The 19077-nt window shown below is 41.8% G+C and overlaps 1 protein-coding gene across 1 annotated transcript; it reads left to right on the top strand.

Annotated features, from left to right (window-relative positions):
* Positions 1–142: 142 nt before the first annotated feature.
* On the top strand, positions 143–18179 carry top3a (DNA topoisomerase III alpha). The gene is made up of 19 exons (XM_084926579.1): positions 143–702; positions 1947–2006; positions 2096–2169; positions 2262–2337; positions 2510–2618; positions 2735–2878; positions 2980–3150; positions 3249–3349; positions 4724–4798; positions 4900–4982; positions 5279–5489; positions 5628–5813; positions 5978–6107; positions 6873–6986; positions 7086–7251; positions 7381–7527; positions 8144–8266; positions 14259–15007; positions 17395–18179. Exons 1-19 carry the CDS (start codon positions 472–474, stop codon positions 17556–17558), a joined length of 3114 nt encoding a protein of 1037 aa, XP_084782705.1. The 5' UTR covers positions 143–471; the 3' UTR covers positions 17559–18179.
* The last annotated feature ends 898 nt before the right edge of the window (positions 18180–19077 follow it).

Here is a 19077-nt window from a genome sequence, read left to right as displayed (position 1 = left end):
TTATTCTATAAAAAAAATAATTATAAAACATATGCTACACATCTAGACAAAAGTAAAAGTGAATGGACGTATTGTAATATTCTTTCTAAGCCCGTTTTAAGGTTTTCATTTGAGGTTTTGCGTCAGGGTTTTTGCGACAGTGTTACGACCTTGATGACGGCAGTTTTGACAGGCAGGCGCGGATTTTGTAAACAGAAGTAAGAGTGTTCCTGTGTCTAAGGTCCTCTTCATTTTTTTTATTGCTAATTGTTGGTAATTGTTCGTGTGGCAGGCATATATTTCCTCTTTGTTCGCTGTTTTATTTGTGGGAAGTGAAGTTAGTCAAGCTTTGGTTACCCTTTTTTGCTCTTTGTTGAAGTTCCTGGGAGCTGATAATATGTAGCTCCCCGCATCAGCTAGCATGCTAACAAAATGGGACGAGAACAGCGCTGAAGCTGTCCGTTGAACCGGCTGCTTCACGTGAGAGCGGGTATGCTAGTAGCGTGTCTTCTCAGGAGATCTGTGCTTTTATCGGGACTACGGCGGCCGGGAGTCCAGCGGAGGTATTTCTGTGCGGCGCAGAGTGTCCTCCAGGACACATTGCAGCAGGAGGCAGACATGATCCGAAGCCGGGGGCAGATCCGTCGGGTCCTCTGCGTGGCCGAGAAAAATGATGCTGCTAAGGGGATCTCTGAAATTATGTCCAGCGGCAGGGCCAGGAGGGTCAGTCACATCCCCTCACACACACTCACCTCAGACAGACAAATCTGTCAGGCTAATGTGTCAACTCTCTATCAGTTCCAAAATGTGTAGCACCGGTAAAATGTCTTGAGCCACCTATCATTTCTTTATATTTTGCTAAGTAAACATACACAAACATACATGGAAATACAGTATATAAGGCAAAACAGAGTTTCTATAATTCTAACCAGCTTGAAAGTTGATATTTGGTACGATCACCTTTATTCTTCAACACAGTCTGATCTCTCTTAGGCAGCTTTCTTGACATTTCTTTAAGTAGTCTTCAGGAATAGTTCTCCTGGCTTCTTGAAGGACACAAAGCTCTTCTTTGGATGTTTGCTGCCTTTTATTCTGTTCTCTCTCAGGATGATCCCACACTGCTTCAATAATGTTGAGGTCTGGGCTCTTGGGAGGCCAATCCATGACTGATGTTCAATTGTGTGTGTTTTTTTTCTATCCAGGATCGCTTTTACTGCATTAGCAGTGTGTTTGGGAATATTGTCATGCTGAAAATGAAGCTGTTGCCAATTGGACATTTTCAGAGATCGTACTGTTAGAGTGGATCAAATCTAATCCATCCAATTCTGTATTTATAATTTCCCTAACATTACTGACTGAAATGAAATCCCAAACCATGGCAGAGCCTCCACCGTGTCTTACAGATAGCTGTAGACAGTCTGATTTCCTCTGTACATGCTGAAGAGATTTGAGTAAAAAAATTCAAGTTTGGGTTTGTTTACTTCCTTAAGAATGGCTTTATGACAGGCACCCTTCTACAACCCTGGGATATGTTATTGTTGTGAGTAACAACTGTGATATATCAGGGTTTCTCCTGGCTAAAAACAGGCCTTTGGGAGGATGAACACTCACAGAAGCACAACTGGTCCCACATATAGCTGGACCAGCAGTGAGATTGTGTTACTTGTTTCTGTGAATTTGTCTGTTATTTTTGGTCATTTGATAAACAAAGATGTATTTTAAACTCGAGTAAATTAAACCCCATTTAAATAATATGTGCAGGGAAAAAGTACATATATACACACAATAACAAGATCTCTGACAGACACATTTGTATTGTGTCGCTTACATAATTATGGTGAGCAAAATAAGAAACGCCTGTACAGTTTGACTTGTCAACCATACCGATTTCTCCATCTATACATCTGACAATACAACAACAAATCTTTGGTTGCTCCAGCACTCATTGTCTTGTTTTTTTATTTTAGAGGGAAGGAATGTCGAAGTTTAATAAAATCTATGAGTATGAATATCATCTCTTTGGGCAAGTAAGGAAAATTTCATACATTTACCTAAATGTCTGTTCTTTGGCGCTTCACTTTGTGTCTGATTTTTGTCCCTGTGCTTCCTTCACCAGAATGTGACTGTCTCAATGACATCAGTATCAGGGCATTTACTGGGTCTGGAGTTTAAAGCTCCATTTCAGAAATGGTAAGTTTAAAAAACTTTGTTTTTTGGGGGTACAAAGCATCAAACACGCTAACAGAAAAAGCTTATTGTTTTTTATCCTTTTCTCTCCAAAGGCACAGCTGCAATCCGGTGTTGCTGTTTGATGCAGAAGTAGAGAAATATTGTCCGGATAATATGTTACAGATTAAGGTAGGCTCGTTAACTGTCCTCGTAATAATAGGAAACATCTACTGAAATGAATGATTATTTTGTATTTCAGTTCATATGTTTGATGCTCAAAGTTTACTGTTTATTAAGTTAACTGCTATAACATTCTTCCTCTCCTCACTTTCCTTTTCTCTGTCCTTTTTTTCTTACATAGCGAACGCTAGAGAAGGAGGTGAGGCTGTGCCAGGCCTTGGTCATCTGGACTGATTGTGATAGAGAGGGAGAAAACATTGGCTTCGAAATCATAGATGTTTGCAAAGCAGGTATAGCAGAATTCTGGATGTTTTTGTTGACTGTGTAAGGCCTCAGAAGTTCAGGCTTCATGTGAAAAACCTGCTGCTAAAAACATCTCCTCTGTCTGCATTTTGTTTTCTTTCAGTGAAGCCAAATTTACAAGTCTTTCGGGCAAAGTTTTCTGAGATCACACCCAACTCAATCCGAAGAGCCTGTGAGACTCTAACAGAGCCTGATGCTAACGTCAGCGATGCAGTTGATGTCCGCCAGGAGCTGGACTTGCGTATAGGTAAGACAGCACTCGCTCTTAAGCACATGGAAGGCTTTGTGGGGATAATGGATTGGGTCAAAGGTCAGTGATTCAACAAATGTCTGATGCATCCTTCATAGGTGCATCTTTTACTCGATTCCAGACACTTCGCCTGCAGAAGATCTTCCCAGAGTCCCTGGCCAATCAGCTGATCTCATACGGCAGCTGTCAGTTTCCCACTCTGGGTTTTGTGGTGGAGCGCTTCAAAGCCATCCAGGCATTCATACCTGAGACTTTCTATAAGATCAAAGGTCTGTCTGTGCATACACCCCAATACTCAGCGGAAATTCAGTGATTTGGGTTTTAAAAGGATATTCACCTCTCTCCTTCGTGTCTCTCTTTGCCTCAGTGATCCACGAGGTGGAGGAGGACTGTGTGGAGTTCAACTGGAAACGAAACCGCCTCTTCAATCACACAGCTTGTCTAGTGCTCTACCAGATCTGCATGGAGGTATGTGCCTGCATGTTTTATGTTGAATATCCTACACTTTGTTCCTTCAGTGATTAAAAACTCATGAGCTGTTCATGAAATAGTCACGACCTCTGATCTGTTGCTTTCATGGGTTTGTTTTAGTTGTTATTCTATGTGAGACTGTAGCTGCTGTGAGTTTTCTGTGTGTTTATACAGCCATGAGTGTTTTGTTTTGTTATATTTTGGTTTGGGGGTTTTTTGCTTATTGATGAGAGAACAAAGTTGTCATCTGGCTCTATGACTCTCATCGAGACACGTGTATTGTTTACTGTCGAGCCCAGTAATTAACACTTCATTCTCACTGTTGCCCACAGAGAGAAATGTGAGAATCGGAAGAAAAACTTAAGTCAGAGAGACTCAGCAATGTTTGTCTCTGTGCGCCGGGTTTAGTCTGCAGTTCTTTAGAGTATTGGAGGATGACAAGTCAAACTGTAGGTGTGATGAACTTATTCTAGTGGGGCAATGAGAGCCTGATTCTGGTTAGAGAAGGCCAGCAAGGAAGTCCCTGCATTATACCTTAAAAGTGCACACTATCTTTTTATAGTAACATGGTGAGACGGCACACATGTAGTTCCAAAACCAAAGAGTTCAGCATTCAGTTGTGTGGTCCATTTATGGCTCCACTAAGCTTTCTTTTATTCTCTTTTTTTAAATTCTTAATGGACTTTAAAATGTGTCCTGAGGAGACAAACAGAAGTTCACATTTCCTGTTTGCATTCACAGCTTTTCACCAAAACAGACTACAGGTGCTGAAACAATTTCCTTCCTCACTTAATATTTGTGTTCCTTTTTCTGCGTTCAATTTGAAAATCTGTATTATTTACACCTCACACTCAAGATTGAGATGGTCTTTGATTAGGTAGGCATCTCACATTATCAAGCACTACAGGTCCTGTTACTACTAAATTAAACTATCCATTGTGGGGGGGTCATTGTGGCCATTCAAGAAGCTTTTCAATGCACAAAAAACCCCACAGCACTTGGGCCAGAGCTGCTGGTGTTTATTTCAGCTGTTGCAAACAGATAAGTAACATCAATAATATTTTTGGAGATGCTAAACCTAACCAACAGCAGAAAGTAAGAGAGTGAATTTTACATGATAACATATCAATGGGGACATTTTGGTCATAGAAATGGAGGTATTTCTTGAATATAAAAAGTACAATCCAAGGTTAGTATCCACCTTGAAAGGCACCATGGACATGTACCAACTGTGTGTGAGGTTAGCGCATCTCTATGCTTTTCCTGCTGCTGTTAGGACACCACAGTAAGTTTCAAGTGTTTTCAACCTGCACAAATAAAATGATTTAAAAGCCGCGTGTGAAAGGAGAATATCACTTCATTCATTTCCAGGATCCCATAGCAACAGTCACCTCAGTAACCAGCAAACCTAAGAGTAAATGGAGGCCACTGCCTTTGGACACTGTGGTAAGAATAAAAAGCCAAACAGCTGCACATAAATGTAAAACACACAGCAACTGCTGCTTTGGCCCACTGCAAACAGTCTTCTTCATTTGTCTGGCCTACAGGAACTGGAGAAACTAGCTTCACGGAAGCTCAGAATAAGTGCCAAAGAGACCATGAAAATTGCAGAAAAGCTCTATACTCAGGGGTGAGTGTGTGAATCTTTTAGTCGAAAGCATTTTATGTGATGTAAAAACTGCTTTCCAGAGAATAAACGAATGTCTCGATGGCTGAACTTATTTCACTCTTAAGCCTGATGTGTGAGAGTGTCTGTGGGTTCAATGAAACATACAAGTGCATTTAGATGTGTTCTTAGTTTTATACACAAAGAACACCCACTCTGGAGGTTCGGCAATCAGTGATTTTACATTTCCAGAGCGTTCCTACATCGTGAATCATGCGTCCTTTTCTTCGTTCTTTTTTTTTTTTTCTTCTTCTGCTCAGGTTCATCAGCTATCCCCGCACAGAGACCAACATTTTTCCAGCAAACTTGGCTCTTACCCCACTGGTGGAGCAGCAGACTCACAGCCCGGTGTGGGGGGCGTTCGCCCAGCGAGTGCTTGACCAGCCGGGGGGACCCAACCCAAGACAGGGCAAGAACTCTGACCAAGCCCACCCTCCCATACATCCCACCAAGTTCACTAACGCACTGCAGGTAGCTTGGTGTGATCAATAACAGGGATTTTTTTTTTTTAAATTCAATTGTTTCAATTTTATGAACAGAAAACAACCACAGAATTTGAGAAGATAATTACAATAAACACTGCTTGTTGTCTCTTTGTGTTCTTCCCAGGGCAATGAAGGACGTGTGTATGAGTTCATTGTTCGCCATTTCTTAGCTTGTGTATCCCAGGATGCTTTGGGACAGGAGACTGTGGTTGATATAGATATCGCTCAGGAGAAGTTCTCCATCTCGGGACTCATGATCATTGCAAGGAACTACCTGGATGTTTACCCTTATGACAGGTGGAGCACAAAGGTACAGTGTGGGTGTTTAGACTGACCAAACTTTACCAGTTTTGCTCTAAACCCACTTAACCAGCTCAAATAGTGACTGTGAGCTGAAACATTCTTGGCATTCATTACACATCTCTACGTTATTGCTTTTTGTGGACAACATATTCTGGTAAATGTGCTTTACAGGTGATTCCAGTGTATGAACAAGGCTCTCAGTTCCAGCCCTCTGCTATTGAGATGGTGGACGGACAGACGAGTCCTCCGCAGCTGCTCACTGAAGCCGACCTCATATCGCTGATGGAGAAGCACGGCATTGGTATATAATTGACGCACAAAGTCAGAAATTCTGTTTTTTTGTGGGTTGTTAGGTTTGTTAGTTAGTTTTGTGTATTTGTCGACTTGTCACTAGTCCATAAATACTTTAAATGATGAATATATGTAATGTGTGATTTTTCACAGGATGAGAGATTTAAAGACCCAGTACATAAAGTGTCAGTTTAAAATATTTTCCTTACAAGAACAGCTCACTGTCATGTGATTTAATGGAAGAAATGTTTCATTATAAAATATGTTGTTAGTTTTTGATCATTTAGTGAATTAAATATCATCTTTTAAATTAAATATTACCTTTAAAGTGTGATCTCTATAAAGAGATTCATGATTATGTAAGACTTGTAGTCAAAGGACGAAAGCTTTGGTACTGTGAGATCTCTGGTTTCCTTTTTAGTTTCTTTGTAGTCAGAGGTGCCATTGCCCATTCACATTTATGCAGGATTTGGCGGTACACAGGTCAATAGTATTCGGCAAATGAGGGAATATTACATTTTACCCCCACTTTGTTGAATTGGGGCCTCGGATAATTAAGGCAAAAGAAAGTCCAACTTGGTCCAACCCAACTAACAAGTTGTACCTAATAAAGTGTCTTGTGAGTGTATGTGGATATTTTTTGTGTGTTGATGTGATTTGATAAAAGCAGCTCCACCTACTAACACATGCTTCTCTCAGTACAGACCTTCTTTGCTCCGTACTCACAGTTTGGCGTCTAATGTGAGTGTTACTATGCTAACTGTTCACATTACAGGTACAGATGCAACCCACGCTGAGCACATTGAGACTATAAAGAGTCGCATGTATGTGGGCTTGACAGCTGACCAGAGGTTTACACCTGGAGAGCTGGGCATGGGGCTGGTGGAGGGTATGTGCACGCACGCTCGCACTCAATGTAAAGCTCGGTCACTCAGTTATACTGCGTACATATCAATGTGTGTGTGTTTGTGTGTGTGTGTGCGCGCAGGTTATAACTCCATGGGCTATGAGATGTCAAAACCGAACCTGCGTGCTGAATTGGAAGCAGACCTCAAGCTGGTGTCAGAAGGTCGAAAGGACAAACAGAGCGTGCTGCAGCATCACGTCCAGAAATACAAGACCGTCTTCATTGAGTCTGTCAGGAAAGCGAAGAAGTTAGTTGCATTTACCTTGTAGTTTACACGTGTGCATGTCTGCATCCTCAATATTAAAACTAGTGCATAACCTTTCCTGCTATCGCTGCATCCTGCTGGTAAGAAGTCGTATGTCTGCTGTTCCCTCAGGTTAGATGAAGCGCTGTCTCCCTATCTTGGTGCAGCTCACGAGATCCCTGAAGCAGAGCAGCAGGACATGGAGATCCCGCTCCCGGTGAGGAAGTGCCCTAACTGTGGTCGGGACATGGTGCTGAAGAAGAAGAGAGAGGGAAACAGGTGAGACGATGAAAACAACGGAAGCTTTAATAAAGAAGGATGCGTTCTTCCAACCTTCCTCAGCAGGCAGTACAGATGTATTTGTTAAAAATACACCAATTGGGCAAAAAAAGAAAAAGAAATTCACACCTTCTAATATTTTAGCCCTTACCTTTGGTAAAAGCACACATGTGCTGTGGCATCTCCCAGTGTGGGAAAGTTGGACCGTTATATAAAGTCTTCTCAACACATCCCAAAGTCTGGACTCCGTGGTGTGTGAAAATGGTGTGTCATTCTCCCTGAGCTGAACTATCACAGTCTGAGCCTGATGAGTCCTGGCATTGCCATCTTTAATGTACCACCAAGGGGCATATTAATGGAAAAAGATTGAACTTGACCAGCTGAAGGAACCTCAGATCCTAACACTGCCACCACAGTCCTGTGTGGTGGGAACTTCATGTGATTCTCTTTTTACCTGACGCACCCATCACATCTTACTTTTATTTTTGTAGTTACATTTATTCATTTTGATTATTTTTTTGGGGGGGGGAGGTTTCTACCATTGTAGCGGACAAAAACGCTTTTTGCACCCTCGCTGCACTCTGACCTCTCAGCTGCTCTCTGTCTCCTCCTGCAGTAAATACCTGTCGTGTGTGGGCTTCCCAGCCTGTAAAACAGCAGTGTGGTTTCCCGACGTGGTGCTCGAGGTCAGCAGAGATGAAAGCATATGTCCTACCTGTCAGCCACACCCCATTCATATGTGAGTATTGATTTGTATTAATCTGGACAGTATTAAAGCCATTCCTCATAGGAGTGCTTGATAAGTTACCAAACTGTGAAATGTCCTAAATAAAGTAAGGCTAACTTACTGGGATCAAGGGTTGAGTAATGCTGTGACAATTCTGATCAGTCTCTTCCACAAAGACTCAAGTTTGTAATTTGCTTTGTAGTACAAAAAGATTATTTGTATTTTCCCTTTTTAAAAAAAAAAAATAGAATATCCAAAAGTTGATTCTTGGGTGATCGTGGCTCAAGAGTTGGGAGTTCTCCTTGTAATCGGAAGGTTGCCGGTTCAAGCCCCGGCTTGGACAGTCCCGGTCGTTGTGTCCTTGGGCAAGACACTTCACCCGTTGCCTACTGGTGGTGGTCAGAGGGCCCGGTGGCGCCAGTGTTCGGCAGCCTCGCCTCTGTCAGTGCGCCCCAGGGTGGCTGTGGCTACAATGTAGCTGCCATCACCAGTGTGTGAATGTGTGTGTGAATGGGTGGATGACTGAAAATGTAAAGCGCTTTGGGGTCCTTAGGGACTAGTAAAGCGCTATACAAATACAGACCATTTACCATTTTGTTCATCTGGACGTCGCGTTTTCAATGGGAGAAACGTTTCGTCACTCATCCAAGTGACTTCTTCAGTCTCAGCTGACTGCAGGTTTCCCCAATCTTATCAACAGTACATTTGCATAACGACTGAAGCTAGCACCACTGAAGGAACAATAGGTCAGTTCCTTCATCATAATTATGCAAATTCTCATGACCATTGATCAAAGCCCACTGATCAATGGCCATGAGTACCATTCACAGAGAGTTGGGGAATGGCTGCAATCACAGCATTGTAAGATGGTGAAAGATGTACCCTTAGGCCCCCTCCTCAATTCAGAGATGGTCTTTCCCTTTTCACGTAAATGGCCTCCTTGACTCCGCGCTCAAACCAGCGTTCCTCCCTGTCCAAGATGTGTACATCCTCATCACTGAAAGAGTGTCCACTGGACTGCAGGTGTAAATAGACTGCAGAGTCCTGGCCTGACGAGGTGGCTCTTCTGTGTTGTGCCATCCGCTTCGCCAGAGGTTGTTTGGTTTCCCTGATATATAAATCCTGGCAATCCCCCTGGTACTTAACAGCGTACACTATGCATTTTGGGGGGTTTAAAAGCCACAGAGACACAGTTTAGAATGGATTCTGAATATATGAATACATTTTTAAACATCCATTTATATCTACATTATGTTTCTTCTGTATTTTCCTGTATTTATTTTGATATTTTCATCACTTTTTGCATATGGTTTTTATTGAGCCATATTATTTGACTGTGTCACTAACACTCCAGCTGAAGAATAATTACACCTTAAATACAGACTCACAGAGCTGTAAGCGTGGCTGAAGAGTCTTCACACACATGTGGTCCTCGTTGTTCACTGTGTCCTGCTGGCTCTGTGTGTGTTTCATTAGGCTCATTTAAACTGTGCACAGTAGATTTGTAGTGCTGCTCAGTTTTTATGCAAATGTCCTCTGATGCAATGTGAGTGACAAATAGATAAGAAGCATTTGTATTTACGACTGTCCTGCACTAAAGGAGTTGGGATTGTTTTTCTGTGCGATCCACTGCTGTCCAGCCAGAGCGGTGATCGCACATTATGTGATCCGTGCTGTAGATAAACGGCCTTCACGAGAGGTCAAAGAGTGCCTCCTACTTGATGTGTGCACGTGTGAACAGTGTGTGTGTGTGTGTATCTAATGCTTGTAGTCTTTAAGGTCTTTCAGGAAGTGTAACACTAACTCTCTGCTCTAACCAGAAGAGCGGAAGGTACCCTAAGCAGTAATAAGTACGTTGGAAAAACAGCTGACAGACTGGTTTTTGTGTTGTTTTTTTTCTTCTCCTGTTTTTTTGACAGCCTGCTAATGTTGACAGTCACAGCTTTAACATGAAGTGCTCTTTTTGTTTCACTTCCTGCTTGTCACATGAACCCAGGAGAAATATATTAGTTTACTAATTATAAAGTCCTCAGCACTGAAGACACATCCCCAAAAATAGATAACCAGCAAATGTCAAGTTAATTTGGTACTGTTAGAATAAGAGTGGACTTTAACTGCAGCAGTCTTGTCCTGCATGATTACTGATTACTTATTGTACTGAGATACATCTATCTCAGCCTAATTGACCACTGTTATGTATCAAAGTTCAAATGCTGATTTAAAGAGCAGCGACCTTCCCTGCAACGGTCACACAATACAGTACAGCGCAGAAAAAATCTGAATGTGTACAGAACAAAAACATGTAGACTCTTAATAACATGTAACATGTAAAGCATGTACTCTGGCCTCAGATTTCCAAAAGTGTCTTACACTTACAAAACTGTTTTAGGATTCGGTAAATGTCCCCTAGCGTCACGCAGAAAAGAGTCTCAACCTAAATCATCTCCCTAAATCATGCCTGCTGATTTAGACTTTTGTCAGGGTCTGTGCTACAGGGGGCCACATAACCTATTCACACTTTCACTTATGCTGGTGCATTATGTGTTAATTACCCTGTGTTAGTGACCTGCTGTTTTATAGTCGATAGAGATGCAGGGGCTTTTTTCTTTCCTGTCCCCCCCCACCTCTCTTTGTTTTGGTCAGTTTTGTTTTTTTTCAGGGACAAAATTTTTCATTTCTGTTTTTCCACTTCTTTGTACATTTCCTCACGTCCATTCTCTTTTAGGAATTTACTGACATGTGTGAGTCATTATATATCTATTATTGGCATTATTAGCATCAATATAAGGACAATGGTTGTTATTCTCTCACTGATAAATTCAAAAACTGCTGCAACAAAGGGTAGCTGGAAATGTACAGGAGGAACCGTTACTGAACAGACCAGTCAGTGCAGATGCACGCTGTGTCACCACGACATGTTGTTGCATTTCTAGGGAGGTACACATCAGGCATACGGTTAAAGCGTAGGTTTTCAGAGAGGTTTGCGTGTATGACGTAGCTATGGTGTAGATTTCCAAGTAACATGCTATCTTCCACCTTAACAGTGGAAATACCAAAGAACCATATGCTTTAAAGTATTTGCACTGATGTTCTGTTGTTTTCTCTTTGCTGCACTACACAGATCCTCCTGAGCTGCTCTCGAGCTATATAAAAATGTTTTACAATTCCAGCCTCATGACTTAGACTTACAAGCTAACTGGACACCAGAGGCCCGGTGTGAGAAACTCTCCACTATTTAATAAAAATCAAGTTTGAAGAGGAACTAAATCAGTTAACCAGACTTTAAGCAGTTTTTGCTCAGGAGAGTCTGTAGAGTCTGCTAATCAGCAGGTCGGTGCTCAACCCCCGGGTCCTCCAGTCCACATGCGGAAGTGTGCTTGGACAAGATAATGAACTCCAAAGTGTTTAAGTGCATTGAACAAACCTTGTGTGACTAGGTGAATGAGGCTTCTAGGAAAAAGTGCTTTGAGTGCTCAGATAATATAGAAAAGCACCGTATAAGTAACAGTCTGTAAGCAGACTGTACTACAGGTAGATGGATGTATCTCAGCTCAGTTAGTGACATGTGGCCTTTGCAGACTTTGACAGTTAGATGAATTGTTCTGCATGTGCTGACTTACACAGTGAAATAGTTTGAACATATTTTGGGAGTCAAAACTACTCAACTGATAGAAAGGTGATCAGTTTTAATCACAAAGACGTATTCAACCAGTAACTGGTCAAACTCTGGACACTCTGTCATTTGCAGAAACGTGCAGAAACATTTGCAATGCTTCACGTCTCTCTGTTAGAGTGCTCACACGCTGTGCTCAGTGATGCTTTTTAATCAGCAACTGCTTCATGGCTTTCCTGTTGTCTTTAACTCATTTAAATTGCTCCATATAATCCAGCTCTGAGGTCTCCATCAGACCTGGACGATCATTTCGGTTTCTCACTGAAATTAACACTTTCTCGAATCATGCAGGAGCAGTCCAGCTTTCTGCATGTGTTTGAGTGTTTGTTGTGTTTTTGGTAACTGGCACCTGTAACTGGTGTTGAATGTCCTTTCATCACAGGCATAAGGCACAGTAACACGAAGCCAGAGCCCTTATGTTGTGAGGGGTTTCACGTGTTGTTTTGCTAACTATATTTCAGAACGCATGATTTTACTTGACTGATTTAGGGAGGGATGTCTAAGTTATGAATGCTTTTGTAAAAGATTCGTCCTCTCAACACAACAGAGACTTAACTCACACATTAACTGAAAAAAACCATGTATTTATTTATTTTTTCAGTGGTCACGTCAGTGCTAAACTCCTTCCGTGCCTTATGCTACCCTCTCAGGCAAACAAACAGCGACGGCCCTGACGCTCTCGAGAAATTTCTCCAAATTCTTGTTTACACAAGTAGGCGTTAACCCTACGAGCACGTGGCTCAGCTCAGTCCAAATATAGGGCACGCTCACTCGCAGTGAGCCAAAGTGCTCCACACCAGCATCTGTTACCATGGCAACCAATCTGGTGGCGAGCTCAAAGTTGAGCTCCAGCCCTCTCTCCAGAACAATGTCAGCGCTGTAGTTTGTTTTGTTTTTTTTAAATCAGATATCACTGTGCAGCTTGTTGGATAACTTCATATGCTGATAAATGCAGATGTGCGCAGGAGTAGACTGTTGCTTGGTGCTACCGCCTCACTTGTTGCCACGGCAACTTGCCCTGTTTTTCCAACTTTTGTTATGTACAGGTTTTTGAAAAAGCCACTTTATGGTGGACTGTTTGTCCTCAGTGCTTCACACAGTTTTCTATGAGAATATATATTTTATTACATTTCAGTCACAAGTCATGGTGTATACTCCTGACTTACTGGTAATTTCAGTTACCTACAGCCACTAAAATTGACAGAGGGTGACAGAAAATGTCATTGCATGGATTTAAACTTCTATATGATATGCCTTTGGTTCACTTATAAATTGTCTCTGTGGATCAAATTTAATGTGCCAGTGAAGCACATATTAACCAAATGTCCATGCAGAAGCGCAAAAGTGACTCACACGTCGTTACCACTGAGCCAATTATATCATGTTGGAAACCCTGTACCTTAAGACATCCAGATGTGTATGGGGGTTTTAAGCGTTTCCTTCTAATGTCTTTTAGTCACAGCCGAGCACAGAACAACAGAATGAACCTCATTGTCAGGGGAAATATTTAAGTAATTAGGATTCATCTTCTAGAGTTTATTCATATCTCTACATAGCTTTATGCCAAACAATGATAATCGTCATTCTGCATCAAAGGGGTGGATTAGCAAGCTGATAGATCCATTCATGGGGCCATGCTGGAGTGTCAAATACATGTTGGTATTGGCACAAATATTGACCAATAATAATTAATAGAAAACTTTTTTTAGAAAAAAAGTGCAGAAAGCAAAGCTTGGGTTTTTTTTAGAAATGTGTCATCATTGATGTCTTAGCTTCACGGTCTTTCTGCAGCACATGTGCAGATCCACAAGAGTGTGGTGAACTGGAGCCTGTCATAGGGCGAGAGGCAGGGTCACGAGTCAGTCGGACTATCTGAAGAAAACTCACACAGGTACAGGGAGAAGATCCCAATCCACACAGAAAGGTCCCAACCAGTCAGCGCCACCAGCCTTCTGCCCTCCTCTGCCGTAATCTACCTATTTATGTCAAGAATGTGTTTCAGAATCTTTGCTGCAATAACGTTATGCAGAAGGATTTTTTTTAACAGTGAACTGTGAAATCTTAATACTCCACACCACAGCCAGCACATACCCACTTGACTTTTGTGGGTGGAAACAGTCGACCTGCTGAACAAATAGTATAATAATTGAAATTACCTGAGGTATTTGATTCTGATTGTGTTGATTGTACTAAAATTGCCCACTCTGAATGAGTCAAGCAAGCTAAGAGGACTGAGCTTACCCGTAGCTTACTTGACTCATTTAGAGTGGCTTACTCTCTTTATTAGATGTGCATACTGAGGTTGCCTCCTGTGTGTCCTCCCTTCTTCAGGTTGAAGTTCAAGTTCCGCAGGGGTAGCCTTCCTCCCATGATGCCTCTGGAGTTTGTCGGCTGCATCGGTGGCTGTGACGAGACCCTCCGAGAAGTGCTGGACCTGAAATATCTCAGACCGGGGGGAGGTGGTGGTGGTGCAGGAGTTGGAGGAGGGGGTGGAAGAGGAGATGACCCTCATCCTCCACCTCCAAGGCCACCCAGACCTGATCCGTCCAGAACCCGAGTCTCCAATCCTCGCCCTTCTCTCCCGCCTGTGCCCTCCTGGACCCCACAGCCGACGTCTCCACCAGGTGGCCGCAGTATGAGTATAAACGCCAGCAGTGACGCGATCGTGTGCAACTGTGGTCAGGATGCAATCCTCCTGACTGTGCGCAAAGACGGCCCTAATCAAGGCCGGCAGTTTTACAAGTGCAACGCCGGGAGCTGCAACTTCTTTCTTTGGGCAGATCAACCAAGTCAGCAGGGGGCGCCACAGAATCGAGGGCCGCCACCGCCAGCACCGAAGACTTCCCAGCCTCCTAGGCTATCTCTGGGATTCAGAAACACATATGAAGGAAGCAGAGGGCAGGAAGCGGGTGCACCAGGACATTTGGGACAGGCGATGTGCAACTGCAACGAGGCAGCCGTGACGCGAACGGTGCAGAAGGACGGTCCAAACAAGGGTCGCATGTTCCACACCTGTGGGAAGCCAAGAGAGCAGCAGTGTGGCTTCTTTCAGTGGGCTGATGAGAACGTACCTCCACCAGGTGGGGCTCTCACACACAAATCCTCCTCTGAGCTCCTAATCATAATCCAATGTAAGACCACATACCTCCAACAGGGCTGAAAATTCCCTCCACACATGCACGAACTGTGTCACTGTTATCTCTTACTTCAATTCAATATGCATTTGTGAAGATATGATGCACATTACACACAAAACAGTGAAGAATGCTTCCTAAAATTCCTGGATCCATACACAGTGACTCTTAATAGTCATCAGTCACTTACACATGAGTTAGGCCCCGCCTCTGATAAACATGCGGCGACAGAAAAAACAAACAGTCTGAACCAATCACGTAACTTCTTTGGCTCAGGTAGTGAAAAGGAAAAGTATGTAATTAGCTAGATTACTTTGTTAAATGGGCATAAAATTAATTCTCATCTTTATTTCCTTTAACAAGTATGGACAAACACATTGCCGGCAGGACAAATAGTTGAACAAGTGTTTCTAGCAGCTGCATGATTTTCAGGGAAATCTCGTCACAAACTTCCTAACAGAACTGCTTTATTGTTACAATGTATGGAGTCACCGGCTCTATTGAGGTCATTGGTATTGAGCCTGGGCTTTGACGTGGATGCGCTGCGGATATACTGCCTTTGTATTGGCTTCACCTGAAACACATATTATGCGTAGGAACGAGTGAGTCACAAGGAAAACATGAGGATGAGCTCATTTTCAGATTGTGTTTTGCCTTCACTGTGAACCTTTATCAACAAGTTGGTCTCATATGGATAGCATCTACAAACTACACGTATCTTTTTTCCAAAACATAAATACAGCCTAAAAATAGAAAACTAGTTTGACTTATGTTTTGGAAGCTGATCTTCGCAGCGCATAGACACTGATCTTATACTGGTATACCCACTTTCACTGGGTTAAGTCACATGGTTGGCATTGGCAGATGTTTGTAAATATGACCATATTTTGAGACAAATGTTAGAGCCTGACTGATTCATCTGCAGGCTGATATTAACTATGCACTATTATGTCGTTCTTGACAATTATAACAGTCAATAAATGAAAATTAAAGAAATAAAGACGAGGCAGGAGAAGCACCCTTCAGCCATGTTATTAGTGTTGACGTTGCAGTTTGTTGACCACGTGCACTTTGCAAATCCACTTGCAGTTTCTTAAACTGCTTGTTATCTTAAGTGCCTCAACAGTGTATTGAATAACTACACATAACAAATGTCAGGGATCTCTCTTTGTGTTTGGTGTGGCTAAAAAGTAATGTCAGCCAAAATATCGGATTATTAAGTAACCAAAATATTGGTATCGATATTAAAAATCCTATATTGATCGGGCTCTAATACTTGTAAATAAATACAGAAGTGTTTTTTTTTTTTAATAACCTTGGCTCTGTAGATGCCCACGTGAACCAATTAAAGCTTTATCTGTAATAACTGAAGCGGTGTGGTTTGATTAAGTATAGTCACCCTTCAAAACACACTGTTATTATCAGGTCCAAATTTCTTTATTCATACTGCAGCGAGAGTTCACATGTGATAAGAAAGTAACACACAGCGAAACATTATCAACAACAAATCATAAAACTGATGCAAGAAGTGATAATGTATACTAATAAAGTATGGACCAATAAAGTATTGACAGGATACTTAGGGAAATCCAGTCAGTGTTATTTACTGTTACACGTGCCATCAAAACTTGGCATGAAGACTTTTAGTTTACCACCTTAAATTTTTTAATCTTCATCTTAATCTTAATTATCTGGTCTTATCTGCCTTATCTTTCTAGGATAAAAAGGATGGGCATAGTTTTCAGGTCTCAGATTGAACCCAGAGTCAAAGTGCATTCATTAAACCTGTAGTGCTTCTACTGGCCAGCAGGGCCAACTGCTCACTTGATCTACGAAATTTCCCAGATGCGCTCTGTCACATTCCAGTGACTACGTCCACCTTTTATATTCTTCGTGGACATATTCAGGTTTTCAGACCAAGCAATACAAGACTTTCTAATAGATTCTCTGTAAAGATGAGTCATCTCAGTAAAAGCAAGCGTACTTGACATTATAAATGCATTATAGACAGGCTTTTGTAGTGTATGCTATTGATTTTTAGTGGACCTTGACTGCAGTGATTTGGCTGTAAAATTCTACGAAAGTTCTACAAAACACATTATGTTTGTTTAAGAAAAAAAAGGATCTTACGCTCACCTACACCCCATTTGATGGTAAAAAAGAAAGTACTGTCACGACTCACGAACACAGAGACCTTGAGGCATCAACATGACATGTACCTGCAGTCCCAACATGCTGAAAAAAATTCTTTGGCACTTTCTATGCAATAGCTGGTAACTTTGACTCGTATTTTTTTGACTCTTTTAACTCTGATCTCTGTTTCCCCGTGTCAGGTGGTTTTGGTGGTGGATTTTATAGTGATGGAGACGGCGGGAGGAAGGGAAGGAAGATGATGGGAGATCCGAGTGCTAACAGACCCCCTGCTGCTAAGAAACCTCGCACCTGTGGCATCTGCCACATGCCAGGTCACACCCGAGTCACCTGTCCTCAGCGATGACCGCTGTCTGTGACCCCACCCCATAATTGGGCAGAGTTAATGAAGTCTGTGACTTCAGTTTTAAGTTTTAAACAACTTGGACTATACATAGAGTGGGGCATCTGCAAAGCACCTGGGTCAACAGGATAAGTGTGTGCAAAACAGAAAGTGTTCCACCCACATGTGTTGGCCAAACCAATACCAAAAGTGCCCAACAGCAGCATAAACTGCAGCTTTTCTTTTTGTTTTCACTCAGCACCTCAGCTGTACTCAGATCAGCTCTAGATGTGCGACTCTTCTGTGGGGCTTGGGAGGACAAATAAGGTCAAGCTAATATTGAAGTGTAAAACAAACCAATCAGAATTGTACACGGACCATTTATGCTGGAGAGCACACATAAAATAAACTCTGAGGCAAACGCTGAAGTGCTGAACTAGTTTTATTACTCGCGTTTGTAACCACAGCAACCTGACAGCGCTTAGCAAGTAATTGAAAATTTGCTCACCTGGCCTTGGATCAACCGATCCTCCACTCTACTGTCTTTCTCTGCTTGAAACAATCTCGAAGTCCTAACTAAAATACTGTATATTTCTGACTCAGGAGCAACGGCATCTCTGACAAATAAACGTCATTTTAAAAGACAGCGTATGTGCATGCCGGTCAAGACTGAATATTTTCATGTATCGATTTATGGAGGTGGAAGAAAAAGGCGGGGGGGGGGGGGGGGAATTGTTTTTACACTGCAAACAGAAAGAAACCAGGTTGGACTGGTCATCTGATGTTCGCACTGATAAAAGTTAATAAACTCATTTTAACATTTTATAGTACATTAAATCTCTGCAGTCACGACAGAGGGAACTTTTGGTTTCGCTTGGAGTGTTCGGGGTTTTCCATTAGCTTTAGCTTTTGCTTTTATTTTGAGTCTGTTTGCTTCTCTTTGTTCATTTACTTTTGGTTTTGAGTCTTAAACTTTCAGTCGGCCCTACTTTGGAAACGAAACAAAATTTATGACTAAGCAGAGCATGCACGAATGAAAACAGACTTCCTCTGGCCTGAAATACTCCGATGCATAAGTAAAGTAGGAATAGAGTCAACCAAATCTAAAAAAAGTTCCCCACAACATCTCTCAGTATGTAACTTTCATATCCAATAACAGTTATGAAGCCATGCAAAATCTCTCCTTCATGAAGACTTTTACAGGTACATTAAAGGATGTCATAATTGTAATGAATGTGCTTTTTTTTTTTTTTTTTTTTTTTTCTAACCCCAATCATTTTGAGCCCTCGGAAGTGCACCTTTAATTTAATGCAGTCTCATTCAGTTTGCACCAAGCACATTTTTCATTAATGATTATATAAATGTCTTTGCTTTTATATATTTCTGTTGCACTTGCTTCATGTTTGTGAGTTTTTCTGTATTAATAAAATAAAATAGTCTTTCTGTGTTAAAAAAAATAATTGTAACACAGAGGGAGTGCGAGCATATTTTATACAGTTATTTTTGATAATATAGCCATACTAAGGCCTGTAGCTCAGACTGT

This window comes from Perissodus microlepis, chromosome 4 (genome assembly GCF_051167445.1).
Source record: "Perissodus microlepis isolate ML-2025 ecotype Zambia chromosome 4, ASM5116744v1, whole genome shotgun sequence".
Classification (NCBI taxonomy): Eukaryota; Metazoa; Chordata; class Actinopteri; order Cichliformes; family Cichlidae; genus Perissodus; species Perissodus microlepis.
The sequence above is the reverse complement of the archived record's forward strand: the minus strand, read 5'-3'. Positions and strand labels throughout refer to the sequence as shown.